This window comes from Neofelis nebulosa, chromosome 2 (genome assembly GCF_028018385.1).
Source record: "Neofelis nebulosa isolate mNeoNeb1 chromosome 2, mNeoNeb1.pri, whole genome shotgun sequence".
Classification (NCBI taxonomy): domain Eukaryota; kingdom Metazoa; phylum Chordata; class Mammalia; order Carnivora; family Felidae; genus Neofelis; species Neofelis nebulosa.
The window spans coordinates 55,131,538-55,154,270 of NC_080783.1; the positions used below are offsets into that span (position 1 = coordinate 55,131,538).

Sequence of the window (22,733 nt, forward strand, 5' to 3'; positions counted from 1 at the left end):
GATAAGTAGTCTGGCAATGATGGGTTCCTGTTGTTCATTTAAGTAACTCTTCAGTTTTATTCGACCGCTATTGAAACATTACACTAGCTGCTAGGGATGCCAGACCTGGCTTTCATAGAATTGAGCGTAGGTGAGGAGACACACGTGCACAACTAGATCCCAAGGTTGTAAGTGCCATAACAGCCCACGTACTCAGCGCTGACTGTTTGCAACATGAACAGAGATGCACAGACTGGGCATTGAAAAATCAACAGGATCCTTGAACACAGCGGTGTTCTAGGCAGAGAACGACATTTACAAAGTCATAAAAGCTTGCAAGGGTACTTCATGTGCTGGAAACGACAAGTGGCTTAAGTATGGTTGGAAAGTGGTGTGATAAGTGGATGAGAAGGCCAGAAAAGAAGGCAAGGGCCAGGTACTAAAGGTTTGGTATTCTATGCTTAGGATTTTAGATTTTACCTTGTTTATACTAAGGGGCAACTGAAGGATTTTTAAGCCTCTGGGTAACATGATTTACTTTTTTAGAGACACTACTGTGGTAGTGAAAAGAGGAATGGTCAGATGTGGGAGGTGAGACCAGGTGAGGACCAAGGGAGAGGCCATCCTAACAGGCTTGGAAGGTGCTGACAAGGCCCTCAATTAGGGGAATCGGGAGAAAAAAGGGTGTATATTGAATTCAAGAGGTGGAATGAACAGAATTTAGGGACCAAATACAATGGAGTAATAGAATGGGGAGCAGGGACAGTGGAGAGGCTTCACGGAAGCCAAAAGAGGCCAGTGACCAACACAGAAAGGGGCAGCTCAGTCAGAAGCACCAAATCCATTACCAAGAGAGGTCTCACCTGTTAGCTTATTTATTGTTGACAATACATGCCTATCCTAGGGCTTCAATCAGTTTACCTCTGTCAGTAGTAATATGCAGAGAACCTTGCAAAGTGGTGAACCAAACCCTTCATCTTCCATTTCTGTTGAGGTTTAATAGACAAACTAAATAGTTATAGAATGATCGCTAAATTCCATGTGATGGTGTTGTCTCTTACATCACCTGGCCCTGACTTTTGGTAAATTATTAAAGGCACTGCTGATCCCTTGTGAGGTTAAACATTCTTTCTATAATGACTGACTTGTGACAGTGGTTTATAAAGCTCCTTCCATGTGTAAACCATTTAATTCACACAACAATTTATTGCAAACAATAGCTCATGCACTGGGTGTTGTATGGAAACCAATTTGACAATAAATTTCATATATTAAAAAAAATAGCTCATGAATTATTATGCATCTTATTTTACAAATGAGAAGACTGGTCCAGAGAGATTAAATGACAGGTGTAAGGTCACACAGCTGGTAAATTGTGGTATCAGCGTTCCATTTTCTACCTTACCTTGCTACCTAAGGAAGTGAAGAGATTTAAAAGGAGAACCTGTAGTTTAAAAATACTACCACCATGGGCAGGATGGAGGGAAACCTTCACAAGCCAATATTTGTGCCAAAATGCAAACAAATGCTAGCTGATTGCACCACAAAAGAATCCTCCATAGATGGTAATTAGATAAGGGAGTGGTATAGTGATCATGCTCAGCTTGGGTTGTGGCTTTTAAAACAAATAACTAAATTTAAATCCACTCTTGACTTACAGGGTTACTGTTTCAATGGAAGTATAATATTTTTTAAAGTGCACATTACCTTAAACCATAACAATATAATGTTATTTTATCTTTGCTTTGGGGTTATTTTCTATCATTTTAACATGATTCAACTCCTTATATGAAAAGAACTGGTTTTATTATTATATACTATTACTGTTACTTTGAAAAAAGCCAAATATATCTAAGATGCCCAAATTCCATTACTCTCAGTTTTAAAAATTATTTTTTGTTTTGCTCAGACCTTTCAATGCTTGCTCGTTGGTAATGACAGTATAGAATTTTTTTCTTCAGACTACAGGGTGTCTGTTTTATACTTTTGGGAATGTTGATTCTCTCAGCTCTCTTTTTGATTGATCTTTCTGCCCACCAGAAGCACAGAATTTCCTCTCCCTGTCCTCGTAATCAACCACAATCCTAGATAAAACCCACCCTGATGACTCTACCTTAGGACTGTCTTTTTCTGAAGGTCACTATGTCAAAACCTTGACCCTGTTTCCACAGCATGGACTGCAAATGGTTAAAAAGAATATAATTAAAATTATAAAAGTTCAAATATTACAACCAGTCTATAAGCTGGATTTTTCTGGAATCACGTTTTTCTTAAAGATGAAAAGGAAACCTAAAAGAGCAGATGTGGCAAGCCCAAAAGGGAAATCTAATGTTATTAAGATAAATATGAAATGTAGTCAACAATGTAATCAATACTGTGTTTGCAGGTAAAATCATCCACCACGTTTTGTGATTTTAAATATCTTTTTTTTCTTTTGTGATGCAGATCTAAAAGTGTCTTGGTACGCCAAAGACAAGAAAATCAAGCCATCTCGGTTCTTTAGAATGACTCAATTTGAAGACACTTACCAACTGGAAATTGCCGAAGCTTTTCCGGAAGATGAAGGAACTTACACTTTTGTTGCTAATAATGCTGTTGGTCAAGTATCAAGCACAGCCAACTTGAGACTGGCAGGTACAGTAAACAACTTTAAGAACCACATTTAAATATGGATCTAATCTTTCAATGCCAGTAACAATCACTAAAGATTCCATGTAAACCATCATTGGCCCTACCATTCTCTTTTAATGCAACTAATTGTTTCCATGTTATATTTGACATTCTTACTTTTCTTTTATCCCATCTCATGATGAATCACAAACCATCATTTTCTATTTTGCCCTGCTTTGTCTTTATACTGTTTTGTAATGTACTGCTCTCCTCGCCAGCTTTCATGCTTTCTGATCAGCATGTATCAGAATGGAGAGAAATATGCTAAAGAAATACTTAGGTAGAATTGTTTTCTCATTTAGCTAAGATGAAAATTTAAAAAAAATGTTTTTTAATGCCAGTGTTACTATCCCCCCATTGTCTTGACACAATTCTGAGTTCACAGAAGCTACAGAGGATGATTTCGGGTCTGGACACCATCTAGATGCATTCGCCATCATTCCAAGAATGCCTTCAGGTTAAGGGGCCCAGTCCAAAGATGGTTTAGCATTTCTGATATTTGGGGCTTTTAAACTGCAATCAGAAACACTTCCCTGGCAGTGGGGAGCACTTTGATTCAAAACAAGATAACAACAATATTTTTATACAGTCAGACTATTTTTGCTGAGCTAATTTAGTCTATGTATTCTTAACTATATACAGATACATAAGGATTGAAGGCAACTTTGATTTTTCCCTTAATTTTAAATACAATAATAATCAGATATTTTCTTAATAATCAATTTAACGTCGTTTACAAAATAGAAAATCTGATTTTATAACCAGAGGGGAAAAAAATAAAAACAGAAAACAAGAATACCTAAACTAAATTGTGTACTTCACTACTGCCTTCGCAAACAATACGGTGAAGTTTCTTAGACTATTTATGTCTCCATTTGTTTGTCTGGAAAATGGAAGTGAACACGTGTGACTTGGAACCAATAATGTCATACGTTGACAAGGCATTAAGATTGGTCTGGATTCTAGTCCACCATTACAATTTACGACAGATCTGTAGACAACTCCAAATGAGTTCTGGTTTCAATGCAGGGTAAGACATTAAAGGTTGGCATGCTTCTTTTCAGGATTTAGCAAATTTGGAGAAGTTACATCAAACTCCCAATGGCATGTTTCTTCGTCAGTTTCATTTAAGAAGGACTCCCTTGGCCAAAAGCCCATCTTCATCCAGCCTCTATCAAGCCTCAGGGTGCACAGCGGGGAGACAGTCAGATTTCATGCAAGGGTTTTTGGCATTCCCAAGCCAGAAATCCAGTGGTTTCATAACCAGCAGCCAATTCTACCAACAAAAGATGTAGTTTTCCATTTTGAGGAGTCCACAGGCATGGCTTTAATGCTTATAGTTGATGCTTACTCAGAGCATGCTGGGCAGTACTCTTGCAAAGCCGCCAATAGTGCTGGGGAAGCCTCTTGTGCAGCTACACTCACAGTGACTCCAAAAGGTAAAGCTCATGTTGCTTTAAAGACTTGGATTTGCTTCATACCTCCTACTCCCACTGTTACTAATGAGAGTCTCTACTGTTTGTCTCATTGCATAGTGTGGTCAGTCGATAATTTACTAATAAAATAACACCCAACAAGTCCTCCTTAGTTCTCAATTATGGGTTAACCTATGCAATTAAAATCTCACTGAAGTGTATATTCTGCATAGTACACTAGTATTTTTTAAGGCATCAGCTTTGCGTGATGTTTTTACTTTTCTAAACGACATCTCATGGTTGGATCATTAATGATCCATTTGCTGTATATTGTTTATAAAGTATACAGAAGAAGAAGGACAAATGGTATCCCAGGAGAGGGAAAAGAGAGAGAGAGAGAGAGAGAGAGAGAGAGAGAGAGAGAGAGAGAGAGAGACTGTGTAACTCTGGTTAGCTGCAGTGACAACAGAAGGAAGGACGCAGAGACGCTATGGCATCGCATGAGCCTTCATCATCCATTCATCACTGGGTCACTGGGAATGAACTTTCTTTTGTATGATCTGACATCCTAGAGCATACTCCATTTGGCATGCTGCTTCCAAGTGACAATGACGTCTTCCATCTTCATCTTCCATGCCATTTTATGTTACTAACCTAACCAAGTGACAAAGCTTAGATCTTAATATTCTTTTCTTTTTCTTGTCACTTGATTATACAGTGCAAGCCCTAGCTAGGCAGAGTTCTGGGAAAGATGTAAGAGAGTCCACCAAGTCCCAGGCAGTGGCAGATTCCTCTTTCACAAAGCAGGAGAGCAAACTATCCCAAAACGAAATTAAGTCATTTCAAGGATCATCATATGAATATGAATCACAGGTTTTTGAAAGTGTATCTCAAAGTTCCATCCACACAGCTGCATCGGTTCAAAATGTAGAGTTGCGCCACACTGCGTCCCTTTCACAAATTGCAGAAAGCACTGAGTTATCTGGGAACTATGCTGAAGAGGCAGTGGGTGAGGCACCAAAGATTCTCCTGCAGCTTCAGGACCTCTCTGTAAGGTGCGGCGACACTGCTGAATTCCTCTGTGTCTTACAAGATGAATCCTCTGTTGATGTAACCTGGACTCATGAAGGCATAAAGATCGAGGACTCTGAAAGAGTGAAGCAGTCACAACGTGGAAATATTCAGTTTCTTATCATATGTAACGTTCAGCTGGTAGACCAAGGACTGTACAGCTGCAGTGTCCACAATGAGTATGGAGAGAAGACAACGTCAGCAGTACTAAGCATAGAAGGTGCTTATTTGGCTTTTAGCTCTGACTTGCTTCATTTCATCCCCATCGCTTTATGCAGCTTTTCTGCTGTGCAAATTGAATCAATGAATATATTAATTAGAATATCTCTAACTTAGCATTCTATTCGTAAAAGACTCATGAAAGTCAGCCAAGTTATTGGCCAGACTTGTGATGAACATTTTTAACTTTCCAGTCTAGATTCAAGGAAGTGTAACTTTCAAATCTCATTTCAGAAGGTTATGGTTTATTTTACGTGCAATGCTTTTCCTAGTATTTCCCAAATATGCCCCCTATGAGGCACACTGAAGAAGGTCAAGCTGTTACAGTTAATCAATTATTGATTATTTATTATTGTGCCTGATACTGCGCCAAGCTTAAATTTAATTATTTTAATATTAGGAGGCTCAAAAGTTCTCATCTGCCCTTTGTTTGCAGATTTGGAAGTTCTAGATGTTTATAAGGAGCAATAGAAAATTGTGCACTGATAATGATAGGGCTCTGTCTGGACCAAAATTAGGAGTCTATAGCTATTTCTTAATAGGTGCTGCTGCTTCAAAGTCTCAGATCTTCCTGGAATTCTAGAATTATCTCATGGCAAGATTATTATTTTTGTTGTTATCATGCTTGATTTGCCACCATGTCTGGAAGGAAATGAATAAATTTGTCTCGGAAAAGATAAGTTCTTCCTTTTATCCATGGACCTCCTCTTAGATACTACTGAAACGGGAAAGTTATTCTTCAGGTGCTAGAATCCCATGCTGTATGTCTGTAAGCAAAGAGTCTTTACTGAGCCCCGTGAAAGGTAACTGATGGAAGAAGTTCTAGCATCTCCAGGGGTCAGTGGAGACTTGTGGCCTCAAGGTCTTTTCTGATCTCTCCATCCATTTTTGAAATATTAGAGACGAGCAGGGGATAGTACAGTGCTATATGACAGCCATCTTGGCTCTGAATTTTGAAAGAGTCTCATATATCATTTAATATATCTGTAATCCTCATTCGCCCAAAGGAGTCTTTTTTATCTCTTAATCTGACATTTTGTTCTGTAGCTCTTTCTGGTAACATTTTCATAGGCTTCAAAGGGAATAGCTCCAGAACTGAGATCTAGTTATGCAAATTAGATAGAAAATTCCACCATCCAAAGAGTTGACCCTCAATTTCACCATAGCTGCTGGCTAGTGCAATAATCACACATAGTGATTATTTATCTGGAGGTGACGTGGTGACAACCATGACAGTTTCTGCAGCCATATAATTGAGAGTTGGCTGTGTTGTGGAGGTAGGAACAATGTAGGTCTTTCAACTCATTTCCTAAGGAATGTAGGGCCATGGTACATGCTTGATCAGCACATGGCCAGAGTGGATTTAAGCTGGACAGTTTTGCTACAGGATTTCTAGTTCACTCAGTTCTAATGGATTATATCATTAAAGTGTTCTTGGAGCATGAGCATTTTTCTCTTGGGAAGTCCAGACTGCCTCACTGGTACTTAAGAAAGTGAAAAGATAAGCCACTTTTAAGTGTTTGAAGAATGAAGGATCAGGCACAGTTATCTAATTATCACACATAAGACCAGTCTTTACATGTTCTTCTCTTACTTTGGCCTTGTAACTCTATGTAGGCAGAGTAGTTATCCGCAAAGATCAAGTAGGAAGGTAAACCCTGTAAGTCTGTTTGAGTAGTTCTTCTGTACGTAAAAGTATAGATATATCATATGTTAGTTTGGGGACTAACATGCTGCTTTCCTTCTCATCCTAATGACACATCACCTTCTCTAAATTCAGCGTGTGTTTTACTCTTACAAACAGCTAATTTATTACTTTTCCTAACTTTATTCTCACCTAGCAAACGAATCGCAAACCAGAACAGTTACAAAAATTGCCCTTGGTTCAGACACTAAAAGTTTTAAAACACACAAAGAGTCACAAAATAAAACAACCCATGAAGTAAAGAGAGAATCGTCAAGGAAAACAGCAAGTTTGTCATTCACTTCATGCCAAAGCCCACAAGGAACGGAGGAGTCATGGAGTCCTGCGTTCCCACACAGTTCCACACGGATGGACAGAAGAACAAGAGGGAACCAAGGCACCCACCTTTCCCAGGAAGCTGCCCCAGAGATGATTGTGTCTAAAGCCTGCGCCTTTTCCCTATATAATAAAAGCTATTTTGACTTGAGGACTCTGTTTTGCTCCTTAATATGTAACCAGACTTTGTGTAGTCTCAAGTTTTAAAGGTGGTCCAAATGAAAGGCATATTTACTAGCAGGAAACGCTTAATTCTGCAGGAAAACCTGAGCATAGCCCTCGGCAAAAGGCGGCAAGTTAGAAAATGCATGTTCCTTCTAAATGTGATTCCTTCTCTTAGCAAGTGTTCCATCGATAGGACATTTTTATTTTTAAAAAAGAGAATATTCCTTTAGTTTATGGATTGCTTTTTGGAATGCATGTAAAGGCATGGGGAGTTATGAAACTAAACGTGGAAATTTCATAGAGAACCTAAAATAAAAATGTTTTAAAATCTTTCTGCCAACATTGTCATGTACTTTATCAGCTCATTGATTTGTCTGGCATGGATTTTTTGGGTGCACTTGGGGGACATAGTTTTCTGTTACTAGAATGAAGAGGAAATTATAATTATATGAATATATGAATTGAGGCAGAAAGTATATCAGGTTAATCATTAAAATCTCTTTATATGTTTTCCCATTTTAGCCCCAGAATCAATTTTGCACGGGAGGATTGAAGAGGAGATTGAGGTGGAGATGAAAGGTATTGTTTGTTATATTGGATGTGAGATTTACGTAGAAATTCTGAAGGATTAATAGAATCCTTGACCTGCCTACTTTCTCTTAGTAATATTGAGAAAAATGACATAGATGTACAAATATATCTCTTAGAGTATATATTACTATGTCGCATGCCTGGTTTAGTATGCTGATGGTTACATGCATTTCACAGTAATTTGTTTGACAGTAATTTAAAGTCTTATATTTAAGATTTATCAGCCATTTTCAACTTCATGTTTGCAGCCATTTTCCTAAGTGTGTATCAGAAAAAGTTGTCATCTTAATGCATGAAATCAATTAGTGGAATTTGTTTTCAAAATCGCAGCGAGTTAAATCGAACAATAGGCAATCACCTAGCTGTCAGTCTCAGAATGCAATGTCATGAATGAATTATGATGATTGAAATGCTACTTCATTTAGGATGTGTGAAAATGTTACATTCTCATTCTGGTTTACACTTCATGCACATACATCATTTTAACATTGATCTGTCTCTTACACTGGCTTGCAGATAGCTGCCTTACGTGATCATTATTGCCTGCTTTTCTCTGCGTAACGTTGTGACTTTATGGCTGTATTAGTTCGAATAAACGCCTTCTCGTTTTATTTTAGCTAATTACTTATGGTTAAAGTTCTTGCAGATTTTTTTTTAAATAGTTAATGCTCAAAAAGATAATAATTTAATCCAACAATCAAAAGGATCAGAAAGGGCGTTTATTCCACTCTCTGCAAGTCAGGTAAGATTTTCCTCTTAGCCACCAAAAGAACAAAGATTTCCCGCTCTCAAAACAAACATGCACAGGAACATGTTATTTTGAAATGCATTTTTGCTTGTTCAAGAAGAAATTTCAACAGTTTGAAGAAAAGACCAGACAACGAACGATTTTCGTGTCAGAATCTTTTAAACAGAGCATGGTGTTGCGTTTATTCGAACAAATATGGTGAGTGGATTTTTTTTATGGATTTGTGAGAATCTGTAGCATGCATTTTATTTTATTTCCTATTTTGCAATTTCATTTATTTTCAACTTTTGCAAATGCTATGGAAAATAGTAAAATGCTTTATAATTTAATTTTTCTTTCAGAATTGTCCTCTGAGGGAGAATCTGAACATTCGGAAAGAGATGCACGCGACGCCTTTTCAGATTCTGAAGACTTCGACCGCAGCTCCATGGCTGCTAAACGATATGCAAGTAGAATATCATCTACAAGCTCCTGGCCCGAGTATTTCAAGCCTTCTTTTACCCAAAAACTTACATTTCGATATGTTTTAGAGGGCAAACCCGTTGTTTTCATGTGTAAATTAATTGCCTGGCCAACTCCAGAAATGACTTGGTTTCATAACAACCGACCTATCCCAACAGGTCTTCGACGGGTTATAAAAACTGAGAGTGATTTACATCATCACTCTTCCAGCTTAGAGGTTAAAAGTGTCCAGCACAGAGATTCTGGAAGTTATAGATTATTGGCAGTTAATAGTGAAGGGTCCGCTGAATCAACGGCATCGTTGCTTGTTATGCAAAAAGGGCAAGATGAGAAATGTTTAGAATTTCTGAAAAGGGCAGAACAGACACATGAGAATATGGAGGCTTTAGCTGAAAGGAGAGAAGACAGGATAAAGGTAGGCCTGAGGTTTACGGGCTCTCCCTTTAACAAAAAACAAGATGTAGAACAAATGGGATTGATGCGAACTATACACTTTAAGACAGTAAGTCCGGGCAAGAAAACTGACTTTCTGTGTGATGAAGAATATTTAGAAAGTAAACCTGACCTAAGGGAATGGCTTAATGTAGGTGAAAACTTCCTGGACGAGGAGACCAAAACGAAGTTGCAACGTTTACGGGAGGCTAGAAAAATCTTAACGGAGAAAAAGAAATTATCTCTTTCAGAAATGTCATCGGAAATCAGCTCGAGAACTCTGAGAAGTGAAGCTAGCGACAAAGACACTCTGCTGTCTAGAGAGGAGATGGAAAGCAGGTCTGTATCTGATCTAGCCGAAGGTAGGGACAAGGTAGATCCTTCAAGCGAGGGTATTGTCCTAAATCCACATGTCCTTTCTAATCAAATGGATCAAAATGTAGCATCTGGAGAACCTCCCACAAGCTTTCAAACTACTGTTGATGAAGAAATTCTCCAGACTGAAATAAGAATGAGCCAAGAGGCATTTCTAAGAGAAAATCTACAGAAAGACCATTTATATGGTCAGATTCTAGTAAGTGAGGAGACCCGAGCAAGAAAACCACTTGAAGAAATTATGACCAAAACTGAAATTGGAGAGTCATCTAGATATATCACTGTTGTAAATAAGAATGAGGAAATCTATGAGACTCCTGAAAAGGTGCCCCAAGTTATTATGCCACATGCCAGTGAATCTGTTGGTCCAGTTATAAATACTGAAGAAAATGAAGAACGAGATAGTGTGAGAATAAGAAAGGATGATTTGAGAGAATTACAGCACTCTATTTCCACAAAAGTTGATGAATTCAAACCTGAACAAGAAGAAGAAAACGCACGATTTTATGAAAGTCCTTTCCAAAAGCATCCACAACGTTGCCCACCTTCATTTCTTCAAGAAATTGAATCTCAAGAAGTTTATGAAGGGGACAGTTGTAAATTTGTGTGTCACTTTCAAGGATATCCTCCACCCATCGTGACGTGGTACAGCAATGATATACCAATCCCCCAGAACCGAGGCTATATCTCTCAGACCTCGGAAAACTATTCAATATTAACTTTCTCTTCTGTTCTTCCTCAAAACGAAGGTTCTGTTACCTGTGTGCTGTTTAACCAATATGGAACAGTAAAAACAACTGGCACGCTTAAAGTGAAAGCAAAACAAGGGCACAGTGTCGAAGCACATAGAGTCCCTGTGTTTCATGAGTACACGCATGAGGAAGAGGAGCTGGCATTGGTGTTTGACCAAACAAAAGGCATTCATCCATCTTTGAGACAAAAGGGCCAAACAAATCTCCATATGTTACACGCTAACCCCCCACGTCCTCCCTCTGCAGATGTAGAATTGCTTTCCTTCCCTGTAGAAATTCAGATAACAGCAGCTACTCCCACCCCAGAACAGGATAAAGAGTCCAGAGAACCGTTTCACCCCGAGGAGCTGGGAGCTAAAGCAAGACCTCAAGATGAAGCTTCTCGGTCACCAAAACACAAATTTATATTTTCATCTGATATTACTAACGAGCCACCAAAAATGTTACAGGGAATGCCGAAGCATATCAGATGTGGAGAGGGGGGTTCCATAATACTTGAATGTTTGTTATCTGGTGAGCCTAAGCCAGTTGTAACATGGTTTCAAAATGGAGTCATGTTAAAGCAGAACCACAAGTTTCAGTTTGAAGAAGTTCATTTTAGCCACAGATTATATATTAATGACCTCAATTCTCAAGATTCTGGAAAATATAAGTGTGTTGCTGAAAACAATTCAGGAACAGCTGAGAGTGTTTCAGATCTGACAGTGGAACCTGACACTCACAGGGAATATAGTCGATTAGGAAATATTGGTGGAATTTATGCAAAATATTCCAAAAATCAACAAATTCAGGGAGAATCTGTAAGGGCGCATTTTTATGATTACCCACCTGGTCCTTTTACTCCCCAATCCAATATAAAAGAACATTCTGTAAGGGAATGTTTTCAAAGCTTTGAGACAACTGAACAGATAGACCAGAAAGCCCAGGTTCATTGCACATATTCCAGAGAAAAACTACCTAGATTTATGCAGGGTGCTTCTAGAGCCACAAAAATTAACAAGCCTGTCAGAGCCAAACTCGTACAATATCAGGGTGAGGGGAAAGAGGGAGATATAAGTGAAAAATCAAAGCGATACCAAGTAGAGGGTACTGTTTATCCATTTGTCGAGGATATCAGTGAAGTTAAAAAAATTAGAAAAGAGGTAAAAAATGATTTTGGAAAACTTGAAGCAGAAAGGGAAGATGTGCAAGAATATGCCCTACGTGACTATTTACCAAATATCTACTCTGAGAGAACTTCTGATAGTTATGATACAAAAGATCCATCTATCATTGTGTATGAAGAACCCTTGGGTGAAGAGAGGTATTACCCAGGAAAAAAAGTGAAGCATAGAATCATTGCATTTGAAAAGTTACAACGTGTAGAAAAAGGGGTTCTAGAAAAAAGACTTACCAGGAAATTTGTCAATCCTCCTCAAAGGAAGCTTGGTGACAGGGGTTTTCCATTGACGCCAAGAGACTCAAGATCAAGTAACCTAAGTCAGGCAGAGACAATGTCTCCAAACACTGAACCAGATTCCTCTGACATTGTGATGAATTTAAAGCTGCTTTCTTCTCAAACTCTTAAGGAATTTGAAGTACAAGAGAGGGAACAACCAAAAGAAACAGGTCTTCTAGATCAGTCTACAATTTCTGAAAGGACTGAACATGAAGTACCTATTACATTTGACTTAAAGCAATTCCACTCTCAAATAGAAAATGCAAATATAAAATTCCAAGCATTAGATGGCAGTCAACCAGAAGCATACTTTAAAATCCAACGTCCTGCTTCTGAAATAGCTGGTGCTGAGAACATTGTATTTGATCTAAAACAAATGTATTCTCATATAGGAGATCCAGCAAAGGAGTTTCAAGGGCAAGAAACTAGGCAGCAGGAAACACCTTACCAAGAAGAAATTGCTGGCACTGAAACATTGCAATCCGAAACACAAAATACCTCTAAAAGTGTGCAAGATAACATATTCACCAATCCAGAAATTTCTTCCAGTCAGGGGTTTTCAAATAGGACTGTGATGGAGAAAAGTCATTTGGATGAAAATACCTTTTATTTGGAAAAACATACACAGGAACACAATTTAGAAATTTCACATACTGATATTTCTCTTAAATCATTTTCTGAAGAAACCCACAGTGAATCATGGACCCCACTTCAAACCTCATCTGCTGATGTTGGAGAAATGGATATTTCTGAGAAAAAAAGTTCTCTAGAAAATGGAGATAGAAGTTTCATTTCACATTTGAAAAAAGCAGCAAGTGAGGAAAAGCTTTTAGAGGTTCATGAAGTGGAAGAAGAGCATACTTTGGAACCAGAGTTGGCCCCATTTCAAAAGCAGGGTGGAGGGACACAGGGATATGTCACTGGAATTTTGGGAGACCATGAAGGTGGTGATGATCATGAGGCAGCCACATGCCACAGAAAAGTCTCCTTGAGCTTTCCATTCTTGACGACTGAGGAACAGCAGAATCCAAATGAACAAACTAGTGAAAAAAGTGATGCCTTTGGAAAAGAAAAATGCTATGAAGAAGTTCAAGTTCAGAATGAAACTTGTTTCTCCGCTACTGAAGAAGGAAAGACAGAAACTTGTTTCTCTGAAAATCTACCTAAATTGGATGAAGCACATACAGCAGAAGTAATGGACTCTGAGACCTCCCTCACACAATACTTACTTGCTGCTGGAAAGCACCAAGTTCCTGAAATGAAAGACACCACATGCAAGGCAAAGCATGTTCAGAGCGAATCAATCACATCAATGGAGGTTGAAGAAGTAACTTTCAGCACTGTGTATGAATATTACAACCAACAACAGGAAACATTAGGTCGCCCATTTTCTCCTGAATCTGATATTTCGATTGATGTGGGAAGTACAAGCAGTGAAGAGATCCCTGAGTTAGATCAGTTTTATACCCCACCATCCTCTGTTGAACATTTTGAAACTCCAAAGTCTCCTGATTTATATTTTACTCCTTCAGATACAACTAAACAATCCTCAACAAATTCAGGAGGTGAGACTATTGCAAGAACCACACCTTTAGAGGAAGCTGCCGAAAGGTACTCAACACCTTCCGAAGGCGAGGTAGCAGAGAGATATTCCACACCCCCAGGGGAGACACTAGAGAGATATTCCACACCCCCAGGAGAGGCATTAGAGAGATATTCTACACCCCCAGGAGAGACACTAGAGAGATATTCTACACCTTTAGGAGGAGAAACGGTTGAAAAATATTCTATTCCTACTGGAGGACCAAACCCCACTGGAAACTTTAAAAGATACTCATCAAAAACAGAAAGGGAGGACAGTACACCAAATGAACAATTCCATACACCTACAGAAGAGAGAAGTTCAGCTTATGAACTATGGCGTTCTGATTCATTTGGTACACCCAATGAAGCCATTGAACCAAAAGACAATGAAATGCCCCCATCTTTTATTGAGCCTCTGACCAAAAGGAAGATATATGAGAACACAACATTAGGCTTCATTGTTGAAGTTGAGGGCATTCCAGTTCCTGGTGTGAAATGGTATCGAAATAAATCTTTGCTCGAGCCAGATGAAAGAATCAAAATAGAAAGGGTGGGTAATGTGTGTTCTTTGGAAATTTCTAACATTCAAAAAGGAGAGGCAGGAGAGTACATGTGCCATGCAGTAAACATCATAGGGGAAGCAAAGAGCTTTGCCAGTGTAGACATAGTACCCCAAAGAGAAACAGCAGTGGCTCTCCCACCTCCAGTAACACATCAGCATGTCATGGAGTTTGATTTGGAAAACACTACATCGTCCAGAACACCTTCTCCTCAAGAAATTGTCCTGGAAGTTGAATTAAGTGAAAAGGATGTTAAGGAATTTGAGAAGCAAGTGAAAATAGTCACAGTTCCTGAATTTACTCCTGATCATAAAAGCATGATTGTGAGTCTGGATGTTCTACCTTTGAATTTAGCAGATCCAAGTATGGCTTCAAGGGAAGAAGAAGACAAAGATTTAAAAATTGATTTAGAAGTATTTGAAATGCCTCCTCGCTTTATAATGCCTATTTGTGATTTTAAAATTCCAGAAAATTCAGACGCTGTGTTCAAATGTTCAGTCATAGGCATCCCTAGTCCCGAAGTTAAATGGTATAAAGAATATATGTGTATCGAGCCAGATAACATCAAATATGTGATCAGTGAGGAGAAGGGAAGTCACACCCTTAAAATCCGAAATGTCTGTCCGTCTGACAGTGCAACATATAGGTGCAGAGCTATCAATCGAGTAGGAGAGGCTATCTGCCGGGGATTCCTCACCATGGGAGATTCTGAAATGTTTGCTATGATGACAAAGAAAAGTAAAGTGACTTTAAGCAGTATGAAGGAAGAATTAGTCCTAAAGAGCAAATATTCAGACAGCTTTTTTGAATTTCAGGTGGTGGAAGGGCCTCCCAGATTTATCAAAGGTATTTCTGACTGTTATGCACCTGTAGGTACTGCAGCTTATTTCCAGTGTTTAGTTCGTGGCTCTCCAAGACCCACGGTTTACTGGTACAAAGATGGGAGATTGGTGCAAGGTACAAGGTTCAGCGCTGAGGAAAGTGGCATAGGGTTCCACAACCTATTCATAACAAGCTTAGTAAAAGATGATGAAGGTGAGTACAGGTGTGTGGCTACAAACAAGTCAGGAATGGCAGAGACCTGTGCGGCCCTCACCCTAACTTAGTTTCCTGTGCAATGTTTCGGTGCCTCAGTGAGTAGTGAATCGATTCGAGTGCTCCAGATTTTCCAAATTAGATCGATCCAATAAATTTCCAAATAGGTCTACTCGATTTGAATTCAATACGTGGAAAATGCCTGGGAAAACAGTTTCTCTCTGGAGAAATCTTGTGTTTGTAATACATGTAAATAGTCTGTCATCTAAGCTGTGGAACCATCACTGTGTCAACTCTGTTGTGAATCATCAAACACAATTAAATATCTCTGTGGCCACCTAACTGTTTGTACTGCTGCTTTACCCTCGTTCCTCCTCCACAAAAGAGTTTCAGTAGAATGCATTCTCTTTTAGCAGATAAGCTATTTAAGTAAAGTAAAACGTAAGATGGAAGACCGTGTCACATGACCACGCGGACAAATCGGTAAGGTAAATTTCCTCTCTGCTCTGAGTGTAAGTCAGTTTTGAAATTATAACCTCTTTGCATCCAAATCCATGCATACTGACTTGGACTTAGAATAAACAACAGAAACCAGCTTCACCCAGTTGATGACTAACTCTATAATCTGTTTTACCTTGCGATCTTAATATATTTGTTTGGCTCTTTTACAAATATTTTCAGTATTAATGTCCCCCTTCTTAAATATTTTAATTCTTGCTGGTTTTGCAGGGACCAATGGTGCTTTCTTTTTTGGGTGGAGTTCATCTAGACATTTGCAAAATATGCAAAGAAAAATCTTTCCACTTTTGGGAATACCCTATTTTCTCAATTTTTAAAATGGCATCAAGTGTGAAATACAGCATTTGATATTGGCCTGGAGTGAGGGGGGTGGGGGCAGGGGCAGGAACTACTATATTACATTTATACACAGATTTTAAACCATAGACCAATTTCAGAGTCTTTAAAATTAGAAAAAAGAAGGGGGGACATTTTTAGTAGTGAGCAATATGGTAATTTGTATTTCAGATTATATACAAATAAGATATTCAGCTTTCCTGTCATTTTTACTGAATTTCATTTTTAAAACTGGAAATTCATAAGTATTCAAATTTAAGATGTATATATGTTCCTAAAGTGAATTTGTTTTCAAAATTATAATTCTAATAAATTCACAGAATCCTTAAAAATGTGTCTATGTTATCACTGTGAACCTGAATCTTCTTATGGTAAGATGTAATAAATACTAAAAAATTCAGTTTTCTTAACTGAAAATGAGAAGTTGGACCAAAAGACCTCAGAGGTGATTGTTCAACTCTGTGATTCTGTGTTGTTCCAATGGTAACTTTTCTTAATATAGTTTAGGATAAATTTTAGTTTTGCAACAAATGATGAGAAAAACAACAGAATACTGAAGTTGTGAATCTTTCCTCCGTCTAATTCTAAATTACTCACTGTTACCTAACAGCTGTATTTGTCCCTGCAGTGAGCAACTTTTATGTACCATGATCATATTAAACATATTGCTTTTAATTCTAAAAAATTTAACACTTCATTTAAATTTAATATTCATAAGAATTCATATATTCAGGCTTTATATCCCTCCCCTACTTATCCCCCCCCCCAAAAAAAAACATTTGTTTTACCTGTTTTGAGTCACCATAACTCATCCAGATATACTATTGTGGAACAATAATTTCTGTTTCAACCAGTGAGCACACAATATCTGTGGTAATAAGTATGGGTATAATGTAATATATCACATCATCAATCCCTTTAGGGACTTAGGGATTTATTCTACTCCTAGTTACAAAATGGATGTTTCAATAAATTAGAAATTCAGGTCATGAGAAACATGACAATAGCTGGCACAGTGGTGGGGCAGTTCAAAACCTGTTTCAGGAAAGAAGGAAGGAAAGGGAAAAGGACAAGGAAAGGGAAAGGGAAGGGAAGGGAAGGAAAGGAAAGGAAAGGAAAGGAAAGGAAAGGAAAGGAAAGGAAAAGAAAGGAAAGGAAAGGAAAGAACATTTTATCAAATTGACAGGAAGAATTTGATTTTGCTCATTACAATTTTTAGTCTCAAATGCATTGAACTTGAGGATATTCAGAATAATAACAATGACCGAATAAAGAAAAATAAGTCTTGGCTTACTTATTGTTGTAGATAATTAAATAGAATTTTTTTCTGAGTCAATGGCATATAACTTAAATGCCTGAAATATTAATTTCCCTGATGCTGGATAAAGAATTCATTGTATCATGTATACTAGAGTTTAGACATAGTTATTAGCTGCTACTACTACATGTATTTTTAACTATACCTTTCATGTTTGAGCACATTTGAATTTTATTTATTGTATTTTTTATGGTCAAAACACCATATTAGAAGTAAGGGAAAACAACTGAAAATATTTCAACATATTAGTGAATTGGAGTAATTTAACTATATTCACACTCATTCCCTTTCCAGGTATTTTGGGAGTTCAAGTGAAGGGAAAGTGGACATCAGTTATACGTTACAAATTAAATGTAAAGTTAAGTGGTGACCATTAGTGTATGAAATTAGTCAATGGTTTTCTGGCTTACTATTGAAAAAATAAATAAGCAAGTATGTAGTGTACATGCTGTAGATAATGTTTGCCAGTACATTTAAAGCCAACAGACACTAGAGTCGTGACTTCTAATGCTTCCACACCAGAACAGAAAGGAATTAAGGCCTGGCTATTCCATGTGATGCAAAGGGAGTGAATTAATAAAATAATAATACTTCTTTGGAGGAAGGTAATGAAACAATTAACAACAGAGCTGTTCTACATTCCTAACAGATTTAATGAAAAGCTGAATTCCTTGTTATCAAATTAAGCCCTTCATCCTGTCATCCATGATCCTGTTTAAAGAATATCCGTTGTTCACTTTTTTGTTTTTCTGTTCCATAATGGTGTGTAGGTATTTCTCACACAATAAAGTACAATCCAGTTTTTAATGTTGGAGTTGTTTTCTTTCATTTCTCCTTCTCCCATTTTCTTGACAACAAAAGCCTTATTATAAAAGCTTTGTTAAAATAATATGGCCATTTACACGGCAAAAGAAGGCCTGAATTTCTAGTAACTGAAAGAGGTGGTTCTCTTACAAATTCAAATTAAGTATTTTCTGTAGCCTCTTATTTTTAAGAGTAGCTTCAGTTTATAAGCAGTAACTGAAACATAGATGTTTTATTTTGGAAATCATTGGTCTTCAATTTGAAGATAGATATCATTCTGAACTCAAGAAAATTCTTAAATGTCAATAACTATCCTGGATCGTTTTAGAAATTGATTTAAATAATCCTGGATTCTTTTATTATAAATATAGAGGCAGCAGGTTTTCAAACCTTATATCACAAAGAGGAACTCATAAAACAGCTTTAAAATTTGTAAACTCTAACCCAAGTGATGTGGATTGAAAGTTGCATTAGTACAGTATCTATAATTATATAATATGATATAATGAGCTAAGGTTAAAAAATTAGGAATGTGCTTTTTGGTAAATCTCAAGATACGCTAGCGATTCCAGGAATAAAGCAGAAGAAGGCCATCAGCTGGTAGATAATTCTTTGACTTCTATATTTTTGTTGTTGTTAAGTAAAGCTGATAATAAAATAATAATAATTTTTCCCCATACAGAGTTTTCTAGTTTTCTTCTGTCTGCTGAGGAAGAAGGATTCCAAACCAATAGCTCTGGCCTTCAATTATCTAATAGAAAGGAAACACTTGAACTTTTGTCTGAACCTCCAGTTCATTCAACGAAATTTGATTCCCAAAAGGAAGGCCATGTTCCAGTTTTCATCAAAGAAGTGTCAAATGTTGAAATAAGCATAGGGGATGTGGCTAAACTGTCTGTTACTGTCACTGGCATTCCCAAGCCTAAAATTCAGTGGTTCTTCAATGGAATGATGTTAATCCCTTCTGCTGACTACAAATTTGTTTTCGATGGCAATGATCATAGTCTGATCATTCTGTTCACCAAATTTGAGGATGAGGGAGAGTATACATGCATTGCCAGTAATGAATACGGACAGACAGTATGCAGTGCCTATCTAAAAATAAGTTCCAAAGGAGAGGGGCACAAAGAGACAGAACCAGAACCAGTGGAAGAAATTCTGGACAAGTTTGAAGGTCCCTGTCCTCCTTACTTTGTTAAGGAGTTCAAACCAATTCACTGTGCTCAGGGGCTCCCTGCCATCTTTGAGTACACAGTACTTGGAGAGCCTGCACCCACTGTCTTGTGGTTCAAAGAAAACAAACAGCTTTACACCAGTGTTTATTACACCATCATTCATAATCCTGATGGTTCCGGGACGCTCATTGTCAATGACCCTCAGAGGGAAGATAGTGGCCTCTATGTCTGTAAAGCAGAGAATAGGTGGGGTGAGTCCACCTGTGCTGCAGAGCTTCTTGTGCTTCTGGAAGACCCAGATGTGACTGATGCTCCCAGTAAAGCAAAGCCCATGCCAGAGGCTACTAAAGGTTTTCCACTAAAGATGTCGTTAAAGGATCCTGCCATTGAGGCATTTGACTCCGAGCAGGAAATTGCAGCTTTTGTGAAGGATACTGTTTTGAAAACTGCTTTAATTGCAGAAGAAAACCAGCAGCTTTCTTATGAGCGTGTGATTAAAACCAAAGAACTGAGTAGCCAAGTTACTTTAGTGGCTGAACAACTGCAATCCACAGTCACGTTGGAGCAGAATATGCCTAATGCAGACAGCACCAGGGAACTCCTTTCCATCAATGGGACTCTTCATGTTCAGTCTATCAAGGAACTGTCTCCCAGTTTACAGCTGCAGATTGTCCAGGCCCAGAAAACCCTCCCCAAAGAAGATATTCTAGTGCCTCAAGAGCAAGAGTCACAGGGGGTCCTATCAGATACTGAAAAAGTCTTCCCAAGTGCTCTCTCCATAGAGGAAATTAGTTCATTACCAGTGGAGCCTCTGAAAACGTTATTAGCTGAACCTGAAGGGAGTTATCCACAATCTTCAATCGAAGAAGCTCCAGTCCATTCATATCCAAACTCTGTGGCTGAGGAAGTACTTTTACCAAAAGAAAAGACAGTATCTGCAATGGATACTGAGCAAAGAGTGATTCTGCAAAAGCAGGAGGAACAAAGTGCTCTCATCCTGAGTCAGAGCTTAGCTGAGGGCAGCATGGAAAGTTTCAAGGGTCTTGACATCACAATCTCTGAGGTCAACTGTGAGCCCCAGATCCCTTCAGAACACACATGCTCAGAAGGTGAAATTTTGATGGAAAGTACAGATCAACTGGAAAGTGCAGTGCATGATTTTGCAGCCAGGACTGAGGAAGGCAAGTCCCTAAGGTTTCCTCTAGCATGTGAGGAAAAGCAGGTACTGCTCAAAGAGCACTCTGACAACCTGGCAGCGCCCCTGAACCAAACCAGTGAGTGTAAAAAAGAGCCCATGGTGATAAATGGTGTGCAAGAGGTGCAGGTAAGTGACACTTTTTCTAAGGAAAGTTTGCTTTCTGGAATTCCAGAAGAAGAACGATTAAACCTCAAAACTCAGATCCGCAGGGCTTTGCAAGCAGCAGTGGCCAGTGAGCAACTGAGTCTTTTCTCTGAATGGTTAAGAAACATTGAAAGGGTGGAGATCAAGGCCATAAACTTCACCCAAGAGCCCAAACGCATTATGTGCACCTACCTTATTACCTCGGTGAAGTCGCTAACGGAAGAATTAACCATTGCTATTGAAGGCATTGATCCTCAAATGGCTAACTTGAGAACGGAACTTAAGGATGCTTTGTGCTCTATTATATGTGAGGAAATAAACATCTTAACAGCTGAGGATCCCAGAATCCAGAAAGGAGGCAAAACAGGCTTGCAAGGAGAAATGGGTCCTTTTTCAGTTTCACAGAAGGTCGAAACAATCAGAGAACCTGAAGTCGAATCTAAATATCTCGTCTCTGTGGAAGAGGTCAGCTGTTTCCATGTGGAAAGTCAGATCAAAGATGAAGATACCACACCTGTCCCTGATGAGGTTGCTTCAGCTGCTATCCCTGATGAGACACCAGACCCATCAGAGGAAAAAAGAAAGTCCCCCGGAAGTGGTACCAGGGAGGTTGGCATCGAAGAGGTACAGGAAGATGAGGGTAGCTTAGTCCAAGAACATGGTCCTGTCATACACACGCCCTTGGTGGACACTACTATGGAGGAAGGTGACACTGTCAACCTCACGTCATCCATAACAAATGCCAAAGAGGTGAATTGGTATTATGAGGGCAAACTGGTGCGTTCAGATGAAAAGTTCAAGTGTTTACAAGATCAAAATACATACATGCTAGTAATCGACAAAGTAAATACAGAAGAACATCAAGGAACATATACCTGTGAGGCCTTGAATGAACATGGACACACAGCAACTTCAGCAAAACTCACTGTGGTCAAAAGAGGTTGGATTTTTAAGAATGAAGTGGGTCGCGCTCTAACAATCACTGAATCGTAATGTTTTAGTTTTCATCACTGAGTTTTCACTTACCTGCCTCTGCCAGGATGCAATTTGTGTAAAGTAAGAATGACATCATCACAGACATAATCATGGTTATTAATTCTTCTCCTTTTTCCTGACTGCCTTACAGGGTAGTACATCATCATCTCCATGTTGCTATTTATTTTTAAAATAAAACGTATTTTCATATGTTTGATAATACCAACAGGTTTTTTTAGTTTATATTTACTTCAGAATACTTTAATAATATGCAATAAAAGCTGTCAGTGGGGGCGCCTGGGTGGCGCAGTCGGTTAAGTGTCCGACTTCAGCCAGGTCACGATCTCGCGGTCCGTGAGTTCGAGCCCCGCGTCGGGCTCTGGGCCGATGGCTCGGAGCCTGGAGCCTGTTTCCGATTCTGTGTCTCCCTCTCTCTCTGCCCTTCCCCTGTTCATGCTCTGTCTCTCTCTGTCCCAAAAATAAATAAAAAACGTTGAAAAAAAAATTAAAAAAAAAAAATAAAAGCTGTCAGTGAACACCTAGCTCCTCTGAAATTGCCAGTCTAATCCCTGAACTCAAAATAACCATGATTAATTGTCCATTTGTGTTTCGTATTTTTACTTCTTTTTTGATGCTGTTTTCACTTCATCACTGTATTTAGTATATCACATTATGAAATGCTATTCACAGTGTACCTAGCCAGCATGGTATATTTAGAGTACATCATGTTGTTATGCATGTAAGCCCA

At 38.5% G+C, this 22,733-nt stretch overlaps 1 protein-coding gene across 2 annotated transcripts in view; it reads left to right on the forward strand.

The window, feature by feature from the left end:
- The window catches only part of TTN (titin), a 276,220-nt gene that overhangs the window by 45,985 nt on the left and 207,502 nt on the right, over positions 1-22,733 (forward strand). Inside the window, exons 44-49 of one of the 2 annotated variants that reach the window (XM_058712718.1) lie at positions 2,425-2,613; positions 3,714-4,088; positions 4,783-5,355; positions 7,584-7,586; positions 8,062-8,118; positions 19,176-21,950. In XM_058712718.1, coding sequence (XP_058568701.1) covers positions 2,425-2,613; positions 3,714-4,088; positions 4,783-5,355; positions 7,584-7,586; positions 8,062-8,118; positions 19,176-21,950 — 3,972 coding nt within the window. Of the gene's footprint in view, positions 1-2,424; positions 2,614-3,713; positions 4,089-4,782; positions 5,356-7,583; positions 7,587-8,061; positions 8,119-9,219; positions 15,859-19,175; positions 21,951-22,733 lie in introns of those variants that run through there. The other variant, XM_058712716.1, reaches the window with a different exon arrangement.